The sequence below is a fragment of the Onychostruthus taczanowskii genome, unplaced genomic scaffold (genome assembly GCF_017590055.1).
Source record: "Onychostruthus taczanowskii isolate IOZ18803 unplaced genomic scaffold, ASM1759005v1 scaffold8, whole genome shotgun sequence".
Classification (NCBI taxonomy): domain Eukaryota; kingdom Metazoa; phylum Chordata; class Aves; order Passeriformes; family Passeridae; genus Onychostruthus; species Onychostruthus taczanowskii.
This window is the reverse complement of record NW_024505892.1, coordinates 8,058,723-8,079,725: the sequence shown is the minus strand read 5'-3', so window position 1 is coordinate 8,079,725 and position 21,003 is coordinate 8,058,723. Positions and strand designations below refer to the sequence as shown.

At 38.5% G+C, this 21,003-nt stretch overlaps 2 protein-coding genes across 6 annotated transcripts in view; one reads left to right on the top strand and one right to left on the bottom strand.

Moving 5' to 3' along the window:
• Positions 1-21,003, bottom strand: part of AKAP7 (A-kinase anchoring protein 7) — an 82,581-nt gene that overhangs the window by 43,813 nt on the left and 17,765 nt on the right. For all 5 annotated transcript variants that reach the window (XM_041423780.1, XM_041423776.1, XM_041423777.1 and 2 more), the window contains exons 6-7: positions 16,435-16,547; positions 5,975-6,119 (exon numbers count right to left, since the gene is read on the bottom strand). In XM_041423780.1, coding sequence (XP_041279714.1) covers positions 5,975-6,119; positions 16,435-16,547 — 258 coding nt within the window. The remainder of the gene's footprint in view (positions 1-5,974; positions 6,120-16,434; positions 16,548-21,003) is intronic.
• On the top strand, positions 9,416-11,851 carry MSH5 (mutS homolog 5). Its single transcript, XM_041423775.1, has one exon. It carries the CDS (start codon positions 9,416-9,418, stop codon positions 11,849-11,851), a length of 2,436 nt encoding a protein of 811 aa, XP_041279709.1.

Below are 21,003 nucleotides of genomic sequence, written 5' to 3'. Positions count from 1 at the left end.
TCCCTGTCACTGTCTCATGAAGAGTTTGCCATACATTTGCCAACATTAAAGCTCAAATATTAGAATTTGCCTCAGGACAATTAAATATTATTCTGAAATGAAAACTTCAATTTTCAAACCATATCGGTTACCTCCCTCTTAATTAGCTTCTTCTCCTTATCCAGACACAGTAAGTATCCATACAGCTTTTAGGTCATAACTGGTATTACAAAACTAATATAAAGATGCTATCTCATTATGAAAAATGTGATACTAATGATCAAAATTACCAAATACATAAGCAACTGCCCAGTGTAGCAATACAAGATGAGAAACATTGCTAGAGTCTACCCATCAAGTTCTAATGCAGAAGTACTGAAAAGGAATCAATAGGGCACCACTCTGTTGTCATTACAAAATCAAAAAAAATATTTGATGTGTGTAAGAAACCCCTGGATCACTACTTTGTAGTTAGTGTCCATAAAGAACCTGGCTTCTTCTTAGTAACCAATATGTGAATTTTTTCTCTGCCATGTTTAAAAGAACCATTTTTATAAGTCAATATTCTACCATATGACTCAGCTGAGAAACAGTGCTTCAGGAAAAGACTTTACTGACTAGCATGTAATATCTGTTGCTTTTTATTTAGGCAAACACTTATTCAGCACACTGCATGCAGAAGACTGCAGCAGTTCTGGGTAAACTCAACACAAACAGTGATTTAATTACTAATTCCTAATGTTAAGAAACAGCCCCTGGGAAACTACCCAAGACATTTTTATCCAGAAGCACTATGACTGCCATATTATTAATTAAAATTTGGTAGAAGTGCCACAGATACGTAAGAATCTCAAAAACAGTTACTCAAAATCTAATAGGGTGGAGAAAGTAGAAGCTAGGCTACAAATAGACTATCCAGAAAAGGAAATTAAGGAGTGAAAGAAACAAGCCTAAGGGTATTTTGAAATTACAAAGAGGAAAGAGGGGCTAATAACAGGTACAACTCAAAATATATCATTATTTTTCAAAAAGGGATTCACTGTCATGCAATTAAGAAGGAAGGTGAAAAGAAACCAACACATAATGTGTGTAATCTTGCTGGATGTAGAATCTGGACAATTAAAGCAGCATTTACCTGCTTACCACTGCTGTTCCCAAAGTGAGAAAATGCTCATTTGCCATACAAATAAAATTAGTGACACTGAGGTCAAACCACCAGTAAACAGAGAAGCAGGAGAGCATCTACGGGAGACAAATGGAAATCTTTCTTTCACTTAAGATAGTGGCACTATAAAAAGCTTTCAGACAAACTGCCAAAACTTCATACTGCATACTGTGTTTGAAATGTCTGCATCCTTGATGATGAAGGAGAAATGCTACTGTATTTTTTGCTTGACACTCTAAGTGCATTTTTATCAAGAGCAGACTGAGGGATGTTGACAATCTATCCAACTATCAATTGGTTTCCAATTCCTTTATTTTCAGTCTTCTGTTTCTCCTCAATATTATTCACAGTTCAGAGTGACACAATCATATTTATTTTCTGTTTCAGGTACAGATGAGTCTTCTGTTCTTTCTTCTGTAATTCTTTCTTCCCTGTGGGTATTCCCAAACCTATGCTGACAAACTTCTTTTCAGTCTGGAGGGCTCATATGAAACTTATTATCAGAAGTATCTTAATCTTTGTTTGAGATATGGGTGTTGAACAGCTGCCTGGCTAGCATGGTACAATGTAATGTGGAAGCATAAACTGCACCAGGAAAGCCCAATCAGGTCTATTAAAGCAACAAAAATGTTACCTAAATTATTTAAATAGCCTAACACCAGCAATTGGCAGAATTACTTTTTTTGGTAACATGTTCTGTGCACAATGTTATTGATCTCCCTGAGAAACTTAAAGATTGCAAATATAATACAACTTTTTGCTATTTAGTTGAAAACTTGTGTCTTTTAATATGCACACATATGGAATTAGCAAGGAAGCTAATGAACAAATATTAATAACTGCTCAAGCAGTGTATCTTACACTCACAGCTTGGTTATCATAGACGCTTTTTAGATCCCACCTTAGACACTCCATTTAGGATCAGGAGAGTGAATTTCTGCAGGTGTGTCCCATCTCAGACAGACTCAGAATGACCTTGGTGACAAGGTCAGACTGGACACCAAAGTTGTACACAGATCCACTGAAAAGCAAATTGATCCACTAGCTAAAAAGGCATCTCTTTGACGTATTACTTGAGCAGAAAGAAGCGTTACCTTTTAGCATATGATTATGCTTTTATGCAGATAAACCATATGTTTGTAGTCTGATATTTTGTTTTCCATATTGCTACTGCTAGATTGCAAGGATTAAGGGGGACTGTAAGAGTACTTTAACCTCCAGGTTGGTCCACATTCCAGCAATATGAATTTTGGCTGTGCAGAAACCTGCTGGGTGGTTTCCACCCAGCAACAGACTTCTTGAAGTTCCTCTACCTCAGAGATAGCACGGGGGAAGTCTGATGTATAAACTTCTTACAAGCCACTCAGAAGAAACATCACAGAAAACAGGTTGGCATGTGATAACTTTCTTTAATGTGCATAATCTCATTTTACATTATAATACTACAAACCAATTTTCTTTGAAACAAGTTTACAAAAATCTTCATTAATGGATCCTGAAAATATTTAAGTGAGATACTTAATGCTAAAGGTATATTTGACATAAGATTTACATAATGCTCTTCCTGACAAGTCAGATGATCTACTGAACATCTTTACCACAGTATCAAAAACTGGCCAGTCATTCAGGTCAAGGAATATATATTGAAAAGCTCGACTCATTCCAGCATTCACTCATGTTCTTTGGGATTTGAGGTGGCATACAACAGCTGCCATGAGGTGGGTAGTCCAAAGAAGGACACTGCTGCCTTGCTGTTTTGTTTGCTTTAACAAACTGAACTCTACTTTGAAGATGAAGCTTCAATATTACCTTCACTATCACACCAATTTTTAACTCCTGAACACATACCCTGTGGGGCTGGCCCACAGATAGAGAAAGCTTCTGGTGCAGATGCAGGCTCTGCTAAAGTTAGTGGATGTTGCTCTGTAACGCCCTGTCCAAGCCTGATTACCCGCAGTGTATACTGATGCAGTTCAGCAACTATTGTACTTCTGCCTTTTATTCATATCAATCTCTTTTGGTTCCCCTATTTTTAAACACACTTTTAAGTAAATGTGCAGCTGATATGTGTTGTGACACTTATTAGCCATGGAATCATAGAATATGCTGAGCTGGAAGGGACCCATCAGGATCAACAAGTCCAACTCCTGGCCTTGCACAGTACAGCTCAAGAGCCACAACCTGTGCCTGAGAGCATTGTCCAAATGCTTCTTGAACTCTGTCAGGCTGTGACCACTTCTCTTGGGAGCCTGGTCCAGTGGCCAACCACCCTCTGGGTGAAGAACCTTTTCCTGGTATCCAATCTAAACCTCCCTCACCTCAGCTTTATGCCGTTTCCTCGAGTCCTGTCCCTGGTCACCACAGAGGAGAGATCAGTACCTGCCCCTCTACTTCCCCTCACAAGGAAGATGTAACTGCAGTGCGGTCTCCTCTCAGTCTCCTCTTCTCCAGGCTGAATAGACAAAGTGACCTCAGCTGCTCCTCACATGGCTGCCTCTCAAGGTCCTTCACCATCTTTGTTGCCCTCCTTTGGACATGCTCTAATATTTTAATGTCTTTTTTTACATTGTGGCACCCAAAACTGCCCCCAGCACTCGAGGTGAGGCTGCCCCAGTGCAGAGCAGAGCAGGACAATCTCCTCCCTTGCCTGGCTGGCCGTGCTGTGCCTCATGGCCCCCAGGACACGCTTGGCACTCCTGGCTGCCAGGAGGTGGTAGTAAGCAAGTCTCCGTTGTCAATGGACTTCTGACATTAATTCTGATCCCCTTTCAGGTCTTTTCATCTTATTAAATGCAAAACACTCAACACTGACCAAACTCTAGGTAACAAGTAAATTCTGTTTCTGTAATTTCTGTGTACTTCAAGGAAAAGATAAGTGCTTGAGTACATGTTCATGTAAGAAGAACTAGACTAGATACAGTGTTTCGTCTGTATTAAGTAGTTTTCAAACTTCACTATTTTTGATGTATTAATAGAACTACATTAAATCCCTCATTTTAATGTCTTTGCTACCTATAATTACTAAAAACCCTATTCAAATCACATTTTTAAACACATCAAAAGGAATTTTTCAAAATTCATTAAAATACCATTTCTTCTCCTCTGAAATCAAAGTCATTTAAACTCCATTCCGATATAGTGTTTTCCTTCACTTATTGGTTTTAAATAAATATATATTAATATGTACAAAAGCAAGAAATTAAATGCACATATTTCACCAAGATGCATCTTAATCCATATAGAACTGAAAAAAATGAGGATAATAATAGTGCCTTTTCGTAATCTAATATCAGTGAAGAACATCCATTCTCTTTATTGCTAGAGAAAGTCAGATGTAGTGCTCATGTAGAAATAATTCAAAGCAGAGTTCTGTTTGGACTGTGAAAATGACACATAAATTCTTTATGCATGGTCATACTGGAATTGACTTAAAGCCAAACAAGCATCTGATTCTTACTTTGAATACTGGTTGATTGACTGCTGTTGTAAACCATTTAATGGGACCCACATTCAAAACGCTGCTGAAAGACTGTCTCATTTTAGCAATCTGAGATGTCAGTAACAAGACAAGTTCAAGAAGACAGATTTAAATAAATGTTTGGGAAAGACATATATACCAAGTATACTACTAAGCAGATTCTTTTTTTGTAATGAGTTATATACCAAATTCCTTAATCATATTCCAGAATAGTCTGAAGAATATTTGTAAATACCAGAGCCTCAGTTCACCCAAATCAAAAATTTTATACCATGTTAAATGATCCTGTAATTTCTCTTTCTCAGTCATTTGGATGCATATAAATAATATTTAAATGCACACACACGCACAGAAGACATTATATATATAGTTATATGCACAAAGATAAACATAACTATGAGACTTACACAAGGTAATAAATATTATAAGACAGATATATAGATAAATAAATATGCATAAATGTATCTCATTTTGATTTTGACTGATCTGGATTTTGCAATAGTTTTGCCACATCCTATACTTTTTTCCTCTGTACTGCTTTCAATTTTTTTGGTAACAATTCAGCTAATCTAAATAAAGGTGACCCTAAGCACAAACAAAACATTAACAGCAACTAGAATTTGTGAGGTGCCTGGCATATTTAAGTATTTAATTAAAAGTCCTCAGAACAATTCTCAAGACCAGTAAGCACTTCCAGCAGCAATGCTGCAGCACAAAGTAGTCACCACAAGGGAGAAACCAAATTGTCACCAAAGCCCTACACGTAGTCCTGAAATCAGCACTAGCTTCTAACAGTGGTATTTCTGTTCAGACAAAGCAGGAAGACACAACTCTGATTTCTAGCACTGTAATAATCTAGCAAGGTGTCAGTACAATGTTTAAGGTCTAATGGTATTCTGAAGACTCATTATCAAATCTGTGGTACCACATGGAATTCTCTCTGTACATGAATGTAGTCCAAGTAAGGTCACATCTGTGCCATACCAGAGACATTTCACTTAGCTTTAATCATCTGTAAGTACTGTGTCTAATCTGCCTTAGTCACACAGCCTGTCTTTAAAGTCAACAGAGAGATGAGCAGCTCTGGGGAGAGATACATCTCACTTATCTTAAACACTCATTTTAGGATGAGAAATGGAACAGGATTTTGGAGATGGATAATTGAACATAAACTTTAGCTATCAGTGAGAACCACTGCACAGAGTTCCTGCAGAGCCAAGGCTGAGGGAGAGACTTCCGTCAGATTCCACGGATCTTGTAAGAATTGCCTAACACACACTCCAGAAAAAATGGCTTTTTGCACATATAACTCAGAGACACAACTGACCAGAAGAAAATTATTATGTACTTACCAAAAACAATGGAGGACTCACAGTAGTAATAACCATTTGGCTGCTTTTTTTTCAACATGGAGCAAAGATCAAAGCGGTGCAAGATCTCATCGCCAAAATAATGGTTTTTGAAATCTTCATACAGACTAGAGTCAATTTTTTTCACCTTTAAAAAGCAACATAAAATTCATTCTACTTGGAGACTGAATTTTCATATTTAATTCCTATAGTTTTCATTTTAACCATAAGTACATTTAGTATGGAAAAGTACTTCAAGATGCAAAAAGACTACAGAAATAATCATATGCCAAATCTTCCGCTTTAGGGAAGCACTGTATACTGCAGAAGTTAACAATGAAACAGAAGTATAATTAGTCCTCCTTTCTATCACTTCATTTTCAGTCCTGTAGGAAACAAACAGACATACACAATGCTACAGCTGCTTTAACTTCCAATGGTTTGCAACAGTGTTCATGGAACATGTAACTTGCTGTCATCACCGGCCATGCTGCTACAAGGAACAATCTCAAATGGTCATCAAGGTCAGTTTTCTGAGTCATTAAAATCAGCCCACAGGAAGAAATGGTTGTATTTTACCAGCACAAGACTTCTTTTATCTTAGTAAATTGAAAAACTTACCAGGATTTATAATATTGGAATTACTGTGCAGTTTTGCATATATGAAGAGGAACATAATAAATACTCTATTAGGCTATTTTCAGAAACATTTCAGTAGTTATTTCAAGAGTTTTGGAGTCCTCATTCCATTTCATTGTCAATAAAAATATATGATCTCTGTAGAAATTCAGTCTTTTCTCTTTCAGCCTACCTCCCAATAATGCTGTTTGCTATTTAAATGACATCATTCTATGCTAAGGAAAATTAGGAGCCTCTAGCAGCTCCAGCCCCTACTGGTGTGTTCCCTACTGCCTGGCTGCTGGAATCCAGTCCAGCGTACGGGAGCCTCAGTCTTTGATGGATGTACCTGCTGCTTTTACTTCCCAGAGACATATGCTCAAAGGACATGGACATGACTGGCTACACAGATGCCACTGCTTTCACCAGCACCTTCACATGGGGCTCACAGGAGACACAAGTGCAGGTCGCTCCTGGCAGGGACAGAAGGTCAGCCGCGTAGGATATACATGACTTTCTGTCTGTGTTCACGTTTGTGCATTCCTGAAGCACCGTCATGGCCCCTCTGTTCCCCCAGGACCCCTGCCCAGATTGCCGGCCTCTCACTGAGCCCACTGTCTCCCACTTGCTGGCTGGCCCAGCTCGAGGTTTGGCAGTGAACACCTGCACTCCCACAGACACAGTTTGGGGAGCATACAGACATTTGCCCCTGGCACCCAGCTGGACAGGAGCGCCCACGAGCCTCATTTTAAACAGGACTGGCCTTTTGCAGCCTGCACCGTCCACTCCTCTTTTGTGTTCTTCCCCAGCCTCTCCCCCTGCACACGCCGCACGCATTTGCACAATCCTGCCAACATCCTGGACCCTCGGCTTTACATCCCCAATGGCTGCAAAGTCCTGGTTTGCCTGTGGTTTCTCGGAAACTCATCAGTGTGAAAAGCAAAGGCTACATTAGAGAAGATCAAATGTCTTCTCATTTCCTTAATCTCTGAAATGATGACATCTAGTGGTGTATGCTTTTGATTTCAAGAAATGGAAATTTGGGAGTCTAAATCTCTGTGGAAGTCTACATTTATTCCATCCTCACAGTAATTACTTAACATTTTATGTTCTATGGCTAGACTAGTCCTTATGTACTAAGGTTATTCTGACATTAAATCATCATTCCTTGCTTTTTGGCTGACAGTTCTAGGAAATACAGTTAGACATCAATTAGTAATAAAAAAAGCTCTTTTCAGCCAGGAGAATATTTGCCAAAATGTGAAGTCTTGAGATCCTCTGGAATGAAATGAAGAAAAGATAAAAATCACAACTTCATGCTCCAATAAAAAAATAACATTTAGAAGAGATTGGGATGTTGTTTGTCAAAGACAGGTTGCGAAGGTATGAATCAAATGTGTAATGCTAAGGAATTGAGTCGTGCTTGTGATGCACTACTGAAAGGTATTTGGAAAAGCAGCCATGGGAAAATGATGATATTTTTAGTAACTGGAACAATTTCTGGAGTGCTGCTTGCAATGAGATGTGAAAGGATGAAGCAATGCAGGCACATGGGAAAGTCATGGCTCATTTCTTAACTGAAAGGGTCTGGAACAGTAGAGATGCAAGAGGAAAGTTGTTACCACATGGGCATAGTAAAGATGCTGATAATAAGATAAGCTATAATGGGGGAGGCTGAGAAACAAGAGAGGACACTTTGAAGCGTTTGGTGCTGGAAGGGGACGAGGACGACTCTGCCTCTCGAGGAAGCACTGTAATGGATGATGCCTGTAAAGGACACGGCTGAGTAACATGCGCCTGGAGAGGCACGGCACAAGGAGCTCTTGTGCCAGAGCACCAGGAGAATGCCTTTGGCATCCCTGTAACGTCTGGTTTTCCTGCCCGTGTCTCTGGGAAGGTGCAGCCAGCGATCCCAGCAGCTGAACCCCATGCAGTCCCCGCGGCTACTGCCACAGTCAGCCTTGGGACCAGGGGCAGGAAGGCTCCAGTGGGGACAGCGCAGGTAGCAGAGACGCAAGCACTCCGGGCTCCATGTGTCAGACCCCGCAACCAAGCACACCAGTGGAGCGCTCCCCACGCGGGGCCCGCAGGGCCCGAGGGCCGCTCCCGCCGGCCGGCACAGGGCCGCTGTGGGCGCGGCCGGGCGCAGAGGCGGGCCCGGGGCCCCTGACGGGCCCGCCCGACGGAGCGCCGAGCTCCCGCCTGGAGAGGAAGGGAAAGGAAACAGCACAAATACTTTGGGCTGCAGGGAGGTGCAGCAGCCGAGACGAGCTGCCCGTCTGTGGTGAGGGGTGAGTAGCGAGCAAAGAAGAGGGAAGGATTGGAAGTGAGGCGCTGACAGGGATTGGTATGCCCGATCCCTTATGACCTTCTATAGAAACTGGTGCTGTGTGACGCTGCAGCATAAATATGGGGCTGCGACCCTGAAGTGATGGCCAAGTTATGGGGCTGCACTGCTGAGAGAAGCCATGGTCAGCGCAGGTGTATGTTACGAACCTCTGAGGGAGGATGATTTTCTGCATGGATATACATACCTGTGAATGTTACTGCATTTATGGGTACTTGGGTCTATATAAAAAAAAAAATAAAGGATACAAAGAAAAACTTTAATGCTGGTAGCTCTGTTACTCCTTTCTTGGAAGCCAGTAGTGGCTGTAATCACTGGCTGTGTCTTTTCACTTGAACATTTACACTTAATTCCTGGTAGCATCTTAGGTTCTCCAGGGTTGGAAGAGTGACTTTCTGTTAACTTCTTATTGTCAATTAAAGTTACTTCTCAGGACATTTTGGATGAGTTGTGAATAAAAAAAAACCTCTTGCGAACAGATGAGTGCCACATCAGCCATGAGCTGTGCCTTGCCACCGGCACCTGGGCCTGAGCAAGAGGAGCAAGAGAGCTCAGAAACACATATGTCTGTTCTGTGGTATGCAGGGCAGCTGGCAATTACTTACTATGATACAGAAGATTGCTCAGTTTACTTCATGCCTGACACACCTGACAATGAAGACCTCAAGCTAATGCAAAAAGTGATTCGGGAACTTAACCCTCAATGCATAGTGACCAGTGCAAAACAGGACCAGAATATTGCCAAATTCCTGACCAACCTAACAGCTACTGCTGGTGATAAAGACATAGGAAAACCAGAAATTGTCCTGTTTCCCAACATAGATTTTGGTCTAGAAGTCAGCAAGCAAAGGATCCTGTCTAGGCAATTTCCATTTATCCCATCTCATATGACTGCCACAGAGAAAATTCTCTATTTGTCCTCAATCATCCCTTTCGAGAGTCCACTCATGATACGAGCCTTAGGAGGCCTTCTTAAGTTTCTAGACAGAAGAAGGGTTGGAGTTGAACTCGAAGACAGCAGTATAGCAGTTCCTATTTTGGCCTTTAAAAAATTTATGCTGTCAGATACTGTGAATATGGACCAAGACACTTACTGTGTCTTGCAGATATTTAAAAGTGATATCCATCCTTCTGTGTACAAACTATCCAGTGGACTAAAAGAAGGATTTAGCTTATTTGGAATTTTAAACCGTTGCAGATGCAAATGGGGAGAAAAACTGCTGAGGTTGTGGCTCACACGACCTACCCGTAACCTGACAGAGCTGAACAAACGGCTGGATGTTATCAACTTCTTCCTGCTAGCTCAGAACCATGAAACAGTCCTCACTCTTCAAAACTGCCTCAAGAATATTAAAAATGTGCCTCTTATTTTAAAAAGAATGACTCTCTCCAACACAAAAGTTAGTGACTGGCACGCACTGTATAAGACAGCATACAACGCAGTGTGCCTTAGAGACACATGTCGTTCTCTGCCCAACACTATTGAACTTTTTCAGACTATTTCACGTGTCTTCACTGATGATCTGCACTACATTGCTAACCTGATCAGCAAAGTGGTAGACTTTGAAGGCAGCCTCTCCGAGAACCGCTTCACTGTTAGACCCAATGTAGATGTCACGATTGATGAGAAGAAACGAAAGCTGATGGGACTGTCAGACTTCCTTACAGAAGTGGCAGAGAAAGAACTAGAGACTTTGGACAATCACATTCCCTTCTGTGCTGTAATCTACATTCCTTTGATTGGGTTCCTTCTCGCCATTCCACGCCTACCAAATATGGTGGATAAGACTGACTTTGAAATTGAAGGCTTGGACTTCATGTTCTTGTCAAATGATAAACTGCACTACAGAAGTGCCCGGACCAAGGAGCTAGACAGTCTGCTGGGTGACTTGCACTGTGAGATCAGAGACCAGGAAGCACTCATCATGCACCAGCTGCAGGCAAGGATCTTGGAGAAGTCTGAAGTACTTAACAGCGTGATTGAGTACGCTGCGCACCTGGATGTGCTGCTAGCCTTGGCAGCGACGGCCCGGGAGAACGCCTATTGCCGACCTCGCTTTACTCACCGCCACGGCTTCCACATCAAGGACGGAAGGCATCCGCTCATAGAACTATGTGCAAAGACTTTCGTGGCCAATCCTGTGGACAGCGGTGAGGCTACCAGACGAATAAAGATCATCACAGGGCCCAACTCTTCTGGAAAGAGTGTTTACTTAAAGCAAGTAGGTCTTATAGTGTTCCTGGCTCTAATCGGCAGTTATGTCCCTGCAGCAGAGGCAGAGATTGGAGTAATTGATGGGATTTACACAAGAATCCACAGTAGGGAATCAGTTTCTGTAGGGCTCTCCACATTCATGATTGATCTTAACCAGGTTGCCAAGGCTGTAAACAATGCCACGGAGAGGTCCCTGGTACTTATTGATGAGTTTGGTAAAGGCACCAACACACTGGATGGCCTGTCCCTTCTGGCTGCTGTCCTGAGGTACTGGATCAGACAAGGAACACAGTGTCCACAGGTCTTTGTCTCCACTAATTTTCACAGTTTAATGCAGCTAGAACTCCTGCCTGACACACCTCTTCTGGAACACCTGACCATGGAGACCCATCAGGATGGAGAGGAGTTGATATTTTTCTACCAGATCAAACAGGGCGTATCCACCATTAGTCATGCTGCCAATATTGCTGCATTAGCAGGAATGCCAGCCAAAATTATTGAAAGAGGAGTGGAAGTATCAGAACTGATTCGCAATGGAAAACCTATCAAATGTCTTGATCATCCTTCAAAATATGATAGGATGGAAAAATGCAAGTCTATTGTGGAAAAGTTTCTTTGCATAGACCTTGATGATCCCCAAGTGGACTTGGAAGAGTTCATGTCTAAAGAGGTGTTGCCTTCTGCAGCCTCAGTCCTGTAGCAAGGGTATATGTAAATACATAGACTGCATCATATCTACCATGGAAAGTCTGGTATTTTAGAGAATGATCACTATACCATGACACCTCACAGAACATTTAGCTTATAACAAACTGTCTGTAGTTATGTCCTTCCTTCTTCTTGTTTAAACCAAGTACTTACATATCCCTGCAATATGGTGTATCAATGAGTGTATGAACAGGAAGAATTTTAAGAACCTCTTCCAGCTGTTGGGTCACTCAGTTCATGCATTTTCTGGCCCTGTTGCTGGAACCTCAGATTAAAAAAATACACTGCAGAAAAATCACAACACATTTCTACTGGTCTTAAAAGGCTATTAAAGGAATGAGTTTATTGTTTCATATTGTGCCAAAGTGACGGTTTCAGCCATTTTAGAATCAGCATAAAAGATTCCAAATAAATACGTAGCTCAGACTCTTGTACCAATAATTAAGAGTTGTCATAATACAAACCACTGATAGAGAGGCTGGCGTAAGTGACAATGCAGAGGGATTTAATGGCTCTGTGGCTTTTCTTATACCAGGTTTTCTGTCCAAATGCCAGAGATCCCAGGAGTTAGTTATAAAAAGAATGCTGGTGGTCAGATTCAGAGTCAGATTCTGAATATCAGAACACAGAAAGGATGTATCCTGGCTAATATTTCATGGAAGGTAGATAAAGGTAAATGAAACAACCAACCAGCCAAAAACTAGAAAAAATACAGAATAGCAAAAATTCCACCCTGATTGTCTCAGATGTTTTAACCAGTTAGAACACTGAACAGCTGATATTCTAGAAGATCTGTGGATTTTTAAAATTAGCATTTTAAAAACCCAACTGTCATTTCAAGCAAAATATCTTAGTTTTACTGAGAACTGTTCTCTTCTTTAACGTTCTGTATGATACAGTTGTATCATGCATACTATGTGTCTATGACACATGGGTATAAAGGCAAAATTACAAATCTAGGCATTTAAGAGAGAAATTCACATTTTTTATTCTATTTCCAGTTATTAACATTTGAGGATTAATATCACAAAGGGAGGATTCCCTTTCACTTCTCTCATCATGTAGAGGATCTTTACTGAACACAGTATTTTATGTATGCATATGCAAGAAAAATTCATTAACAAATTAATGATGCAAGAGCCATATCTAAACACCATCAAAGCAATAACCTTTCCTGCAGCCAGGCAAGTGCCTGAGATTTCTCATGTAAATAAGACAGAGACATTAGATAACTTATTGTCTGCCAAAACTTGTTCTAGCCACTTATATTATGGCAAACAAAAGACATACTACATCTCTCATCTATGTAATTTCAAGAAGCCAAAAATATTAATGTCACATAAACTGAAAGGAAATTTATGTTTAAAAAAAAATTAAATCCCTTCATAATTATGAGTATTGAACATGTTATCTGGTATATCTGGTTGAAGATAGCAAAAAGATGACTATCAGCATACATCAAAAAGATCTGAAATTGGAGACACTGCTTTGGGTTTGTGTTTGGTTTTCAGTGTGGAGTTTCCTCCTTGATCATAAAGGAAACTATTTTTATTACCAAATAAGTACCTTATGCTATTTCTGTAGGAAACTGGAAAGTGACAGAAGTTTAACATAATTTACATTAAAAAATACAATAATAAATTACTGAATTGTGCATTTAATGCTATTTCCAGTGCAATGATAATAATACTGGCTGCATAATATCTGGTACCATTATGATGATACCATTGAAGTGAATGGCAACAGTGAATCAGGCCTTGAACAATACTCAGAAGTGTCGTAAATACAAATATTTCTCTCAATAATATATTCTCTTTTACTAACTATACAAGCAGCATCTTAAAGATCCACCATACAAAAGAATATAATACACTAAAGATCCATTATTAATAATTTTGGCATTTTTTGTTGTCAACCACTGTCTAGGCTAGGGATATACTCCGCACTAATTAAGCAGATGCCATCAGAGCAATTTAGCTGTCAGTCATATTCTACTTATGAAATTCATTTCACAGCATTTGCAGTTCTGGCAGTTCTAGGTATCAAAGGACCTTCAAACGTCATACAGCATTTATGAAGTGCCTCACCACACACCCTGAAATAAACAGGAATCTGGACAAATGGAAAACACAGGGCTTGTGGCTGACTGGGGTCAACTTAGGAGGTGAGTGAGGGAAGCAGGAACAGAAACATTATCTTCAAACGCAAAACTCCAGTTGCTTCTTTTATTGTGCTTCATTAGTTTATTTGCATAGAAGATAATGATACTAACTCAGGATTCTTCTCATTCAAATAATTCTGGAAATAGCTGAACATGAGCAAGTAAATTATATCCATTTGTCTCCTTCCACAAGGACATCTATAGCATAATATACCTCCTGTTTTTGGAGAAGTGTTCAGTGGCACATCTAATCTCAGAAATGTCCAACTAAGCATGAAGAAAGAGTTGATCCCACTTCTGAGTAGGAAAATAAATTCTTTCATTTGAGAAGCTGAAGGGGGTATAGTAAACCAGATAGTTCTTTTTTAATCCACTTTATTCCACACTTCCATCCTTTATTAATGTTTCCAAGTTTTTTAGATTTACCATTGTTAGCTTAATTATGTGGCTTCAAAGTGAAAACCTCATTTCTTGAGATCTTTACTAGTTCTGAATTCTCAAACTCTTTGCCTTGTAAATATAATTTTTAGCTTTGAAAAAGTTAAAATCTCTACAGAATATATACATTTCAAAATTACTGCAGTTATATTAAAGTTTAAAAAACAGATTTTTTTTCCCCCAAGATATCATTGAGAGGAGGGTGACTTAACAGAATATTGTTTCAAATAAGGAAGCTTACATTTAAAAAATAAATTAATATAGTTATATAAAGCTATGGCTGGGAACTATACTCAACCACTTCAGTACTATATGCTCTTTTATAAGCTTTCTCATGTAACCTTCATCCACTTCCCTCTTCTTGCTTTTCATATTGTTGAAAGATCTGAAAATGCAATTAGACATCGTACTGCCAAATAATTATTCTTTTTATGATACATACTTTTATTTACTATTTTCCGTAAATGCATGAAACTGTCTAACTAACTGCAGGAACACAATGAAAGAAAAAATTATAGTAAAGACTGATGCTTATGCCTCATACTGAATTGACAGAGAAAAATGGACAGATTTTTAATACATAGCATCTTTCTATGTAGTAGATCATATGCATTATCCAGCATTATGGAGAGCTCAGGAAGATGATTTGGAATGACATTGACCTGGTTCTGTCAGCAGCAGAGAATATCAGAACACAGAAAGGATATATCCTGGCTAATATTTCATGGAAGGTAGATAAATGTAAATGAAACAACCAACTAGCTAAAAAATAGAAAAAATACAGAATAGCAAAAATCCCACCCTGATTGTCTCAGATGTTTTAACCAGTTAGATCACTAAACAGCTGATATTCTAGAAGATCTGTGGATTTTTAAAATCAGCATTTTAAAAACCCAACTGTCATTTCAAGCAAAAGCTTCTGTGAGTTTAAAAATTTAATATCTATCATATACCACCTGCATCCTGTGGCTGTCTTTATTTCTATTTTAGAACAAGTAGACATACCCTCAAATTTCTTGATGTATCTCAGATCTCACTACCTTCTTTCTACTGATTTAAAAATACTACTTAATTAAAACATGCACCTTCAGCATTTTTAGAGATATTTCTAATTAAGCTTTAAAGTTTAATAATTAAACTTTAACCCACTATTAAGGAAAAATCAACTTAAAATATTAGTTTTATGTACTTTAATTCTTATTTAAAATATTTTTTCTGAAAATGACTTTCCTGGTTAATGTTAAAGAATCATATAAAACATTCTATAAAATATCAGTAAAAAAATGTATGGACAAATATTTAACCTTGTGTTAAATAATACAGTACTACAGTTAAATTTGCATGAAATAAAAAAGGTACACTAATATTGCTTCTATATATTTTAATTACAGTTATGTCCTATTTTCATGTATTTGTGTATTTTGTCAAAAAAAACAAACAAATAAACAGCCAAAAAATAACTGCCTGCAAGAGAGAATATAGAAGATATATTAAATTATATTATACACATTTATTAATATAAGATTTCCTCATTACTCTGAAATTCACCAAAGCATATTCAGTAGGGAACTAACTGCCTACTATGCATAATCCAAACAGAAATTCTGCTGTTGATTTGCTCATTTTTTCCTATACAGTAACAAAACTCAGCAAACAAACTGCATGCATATCATCTACCCCCTAATGGGAGGTCTGCAATTCTGAACAAGTACTTTTATCTTTTGGTCTTGCCTCATTTCCCAACAGAAAACTGACCATGATATTACTGCACTGAAAATATCAGGAGTGGTAAATTACAGTACAGGATTGCCTATACAGCAGACACATTAATTATTTCTTTAAAAACCAAGTATTAAAGTCTTACCTCTTCAGCTGGTTGCAAAGTAGCAAATATGATGCTACAGCATAAACAACACTGTCCATCTCCAAATTAAACTTTCTAGATTGCTGCTGAGCTATGTGAAATGTGAGCTCACCTGCTTACGTAGCTCTGTTGATTTTGACAACTTCATGAAGGTCAGATGTGGATTAAAAGCTCTTTCTTCTCCTGCCATGATCCCCTTTTCTTGAAATATCTTTGTCATAGTCTCTGACAGGAGGAGAAAATTACATAAATACAAAGATACTACAAAATATAATGCTTAAAATGTGCTTTCAAATGTAATTTTAGTCATGGGTCCTTCACATGAAAGAAACAAGATGATGAGTACAAAAAGGCAGGAAGATTTCTACTTAATTTCAAAGGTACATATTATTTCTTCAGAGGTATATATTATTTCATGTGAAAATGGATATAATACTTCATGTGAAATATCTGCAGTTAGTATCAGTAAAATAATGGCAGTTATAAAGCTTTTCATGCTGTCTGACTTTGCTATCAAAATAAAAACTCAACATTAGCAATGGTGAGGAGTCACTCTCACTAGAAGTGTGAGAAACTTCAGGAAAATTCTGAGTATGTAACAGAATTCTCAATTCAAAAACAATATTCTGTGGTGAATTCTATTATCTCTATTTGTGTAATCTCCCACTCAGACCAAAGGAAATTTGGAAGTGAAAGCTCCAAGTTTTGGCACTGGATTTACATGCCAGCATTAGAGAACATGTCAGATGTGCTGATGATTCTTGCTTGGGTTTTAAAGCTTCACTGTTGCTTTCTGAGCTAATTTCCTACTTTTAATGTACTTTTTCCTACTTTTATCTGTTTACAGTTCAGGCCAAAACAACTCGACAATACTGACCTAGTTTACTATTTTTCAACTCATCTGCCCAATGTAATGTTTAATGTCTTGGCAATAAATTTTAGTGTAACTTCTGAATTATGTTCTATGGTTTTTTTAGATCAAATACTTTCAACATGAAAAATTTCTGTTTGAAAAAAGCTTTACATAAAATTGAAAAAAACTGTGGTAAAAATACTACTGGCAAATAGTGTATTTCTATTGCTGAAAACCAGAAAAAAATGCAAAACCTTAAGCTTTTTATTTCTTTACAAGTACACCTTCTAGTTTTTCACTAGGTGTAGGTCTAGCTCACTCATACAATCAAACTAAAATCAAAATAGGGGAAAAATTATCAATCCTGTCACATAAATTTAATCAGCCCTTAAAAAAACAATGTATGTTCACTTAACTATATTATTTTTTGCTTCAACAGTCCTTTTTCTGACACCTGGAAGAAACAGCATCACATCAGGAAGCAAACAACACAAATCCAGCTGACCTACTTGTATTATTTTAAATTTTGTCTGTGGGAGACATTTCTACATTTACACTGAATCCCCACTGAGCTTTCTGGCTCCTGTATACCATTCTCTGAGCAGCACAATTTGGTATTGATGTTAATGTTCCAGCAAAGGGTAAATCTTATCAGACCCAGGTTTACACTACCATGTGATGTTCTGACTCAGTCTTGTGCATAGCAGTCTCTTTTTTTCCCCCTCTGAAAACTCCATTTTTTTTCTGCTATCACATCTTAGGCCATTCAGTCTTATCTGACACTCTGCAATTAGGATCTGTGCTGATGAAGATTTGCACCTCTCCAGGTGTCCCCTCCTAACTCTGGGAAGAGCTTAGTGTCAGAGCAGAGGTTTGCCAATGTGCCTCTGATCACGGGACTGCAAACCCAGGGATGTCAGCAGCACAGACCAATCACACAGTGCTGTGACTGTGTGAGAACTGGGTGGGACAGCTGGGCACCTGCACTTTACCCTGCTGAACAGAACCACCAGTCTGCCTGTCTTCGTTTTGTGTAAAATAGCTTTGTTTGATATCTGTTTGATTTATCTTTCCAATATCCTTTCATACCTGGCAATTCCAATCAAGAAAAAGCAATGAAAACCTGGGTCAGAAAAGCATGCAGAGAGAGACTGCAGTTTTAAACTTAACAGTTTTACTTATGTAGGTGTGTGTCTACACATGTTCTCAGGGGCATCAGATTTCTCGCACAGATTTGTCATGACACAGACATACTAAACATCACAGGCTCAAGACATTGGGCTTGCTGGGACTACAGACAGCTCCAGTTTTGTAGAATTTAACACGTACAGAAAGTGTGACATGATACTGGTTAAGGCAACTTATGAACATAATTAACACAATGCTTCCTTCTTCAAAAATAATGAAAAATAGAATGAAATCTGACTAAGTGGAGGGGAAAAAAAGAAATAAAATGCTTTCCTGAGAGCACAGGAAGGTTACAAGATAATGTAATGCTATTAATATCCATGAAGCTCTTTGAAGAAGTGGCTACAAGAAGGGATTTAACAGAAACTGGAAAGGACATGTGGATGCTGTGGGCAAGAGAAAGTTCTAGGCTTGTGAGACAGCATAAAAATGGATTTGTCAACTGGCAAATACACAAAAGTTAAAGTATGATGGAGATTACCTAAACTGAAAGAAATTAGAGGCCAGTGATGAGAAAAATAGACTGGCAATGCCCAGGAGTCTTGACAAATGAGTAGTCTCCGTCTTTCCTCCAGACATTATTACTACTTAGACTGAAAAATCAAACAAAGTCTATGTTTTCCTTTATTAGCCTCAGGCTGACTGATGTTTGCAGCTTCAAAGTATACCCTAGAAATGTTAAAGCTATTTTTACAAGCTCAATGACTTCCTGGAACAAGTTTTTGGACAGCTTTCAGACTGCCTTTCATGCAGTTTGAAATACTCTGTAATATCATTTTGTACCTCATTTTTATAATGTCAAAATTACTGAATGTCATCTGCCTCAGACTGGATGCAGCTGAACCCATTAGACAACTCTTTCCCTCTAATTAGAATGGAAATGTGATATATGAAGCTTACTCAGAGCCACTTTACATGGGAAAAGCTCAAAAATCCAACAGCTAGATCCATACAGAACAATTCATAGTAGAATTGCTTATTGGGCCATATTCTGTAATACAAATGGCCATCTTCTTTCCAAAGACTTCATTAGGTATAGAAGCATGCTACATATGTTTATTTCCAGACTATTTCTGCTTCTCTCAAAACCATGTTCCTTCAATGAAAAGGTCTGCAATTTAGAAACAGTATTCTGTCTTTTTACAAATTTGTTTTTTGACTTTACACTTGGAAATGAAGAAAAGCTGAGCATGGATAACTTACCATTAGAACTATCATGTTAAGCCCTGCTAAAATTATGAAGTTCTTAGGGTTTTTCAAGAGATGGGCCAAAAGATAAGCTAGAATCAAGCCAGTTTCCCAGTAGTTCCTGCACTGCTCCTTGGTTGGTATTAGTTAGACTTTTCTACAGTGAGCTGTCACTGTCCCAGACCACTGCCATGTATCAGCAAGCTGTACTGTTATTTCAAGCACTCATCAGGAGTATGCATGGGTTGTTCTGTTTCTCTCCATCACCACACACATATACATAAGAAAGATGAGCTTGTTCATAAAGTACAGTCCATGGAGCAGCTAGGCCTAGAAATCCCCACTTCCTGCACATGTCAGTACATAAGGTGAGCATTACATGACAGTGACAGTGTAAAGGTAAAGTCCTAAACTGGAAAAGAAACATAAGTAGAACTTCCTAATAAAACTTTCTTCTTAGACTGGCTTCAAGCCATTCTAATACTTCCTACAAGTTTGTTATGACCACAAAAAGAAGGGGGTGGTAGTACTTATTTTAAACCACAGTAAGCATATTGCTTCATTTCAATGAGCTATTTATCAGAGCTATTGTACTTCAGTGTAAGGCAGCACAATATGAAAAATAATGTAGATTAAAATCTAAAAGCATTTGCTGTCCTCGTTTTCAGTATGATTTCAGAGAATCATATCATCATTTCAGAGAATCATTTCATCATTTCAGAGAATACTTCCAGTCCCATCTAACTAAACAACAGTAATTTGGACTGCCACTTTTTTGTTCACTTTGTACAAATCAGTTGTTCTAATGGAAAATTACAATACCTTTGACTTCCCAATTTTTTCATCATGTGAATTGACCTAAGAACAACTGACAAGAGGCAAAATTCATTTATCCTACCTTCAGCCATCTGTAACTAAAATGAACTAAATTAACTGAATTAAACTATTTCCCTAGGCTGCTTGAAGGCAGGGCAATGCAATTCACCCTCAAATGGATGCTAAATGTGTGGATTCATAATTTTTAAAGAAGCTCATCCTTGATGAGCTTTAAACTATCATCCTTGTCAGATAGACTGTTCCTCTCCAGCCCCATGCCTGCCACTGCTCCTATCTTTTCTGCCAACAGTTATGTAGCTATACAGTAAACTTCATGGGTAAGCTAAATAGGTTAAAAATTAGCTGGCAAAGGTAAAAATGTTAATTTTACCACAGCTGAATTCTCCATGTGGCTGCACAAAGGGGTCAGATTGCTTTGGTATGGTGGGCATGTAAGTTTATGCTTAAGTGAAGCTGTAATGTATCTAGAGAAGATGGGCAGTATGATTCACTTTTCATTTCTCTCACTCTCTAGTGTGGACTACTAGGAAAAACCAATTTAAAGAGATTAGACAAAATGTCATTTATACACAACTAAAGTTAAAGAAAATTACTAAGTTAGTTGTACTGCATGTC

What these genes read in the sequence shown, in the direction of transcription:
- MSH5 (XM_041423775.1), top strand. Translation starts at nt 9,416, where the DNA reads ATGAGTGCCACATCAGCCATGAGCTGTGCCTTGCCACCGGCACCTGGG.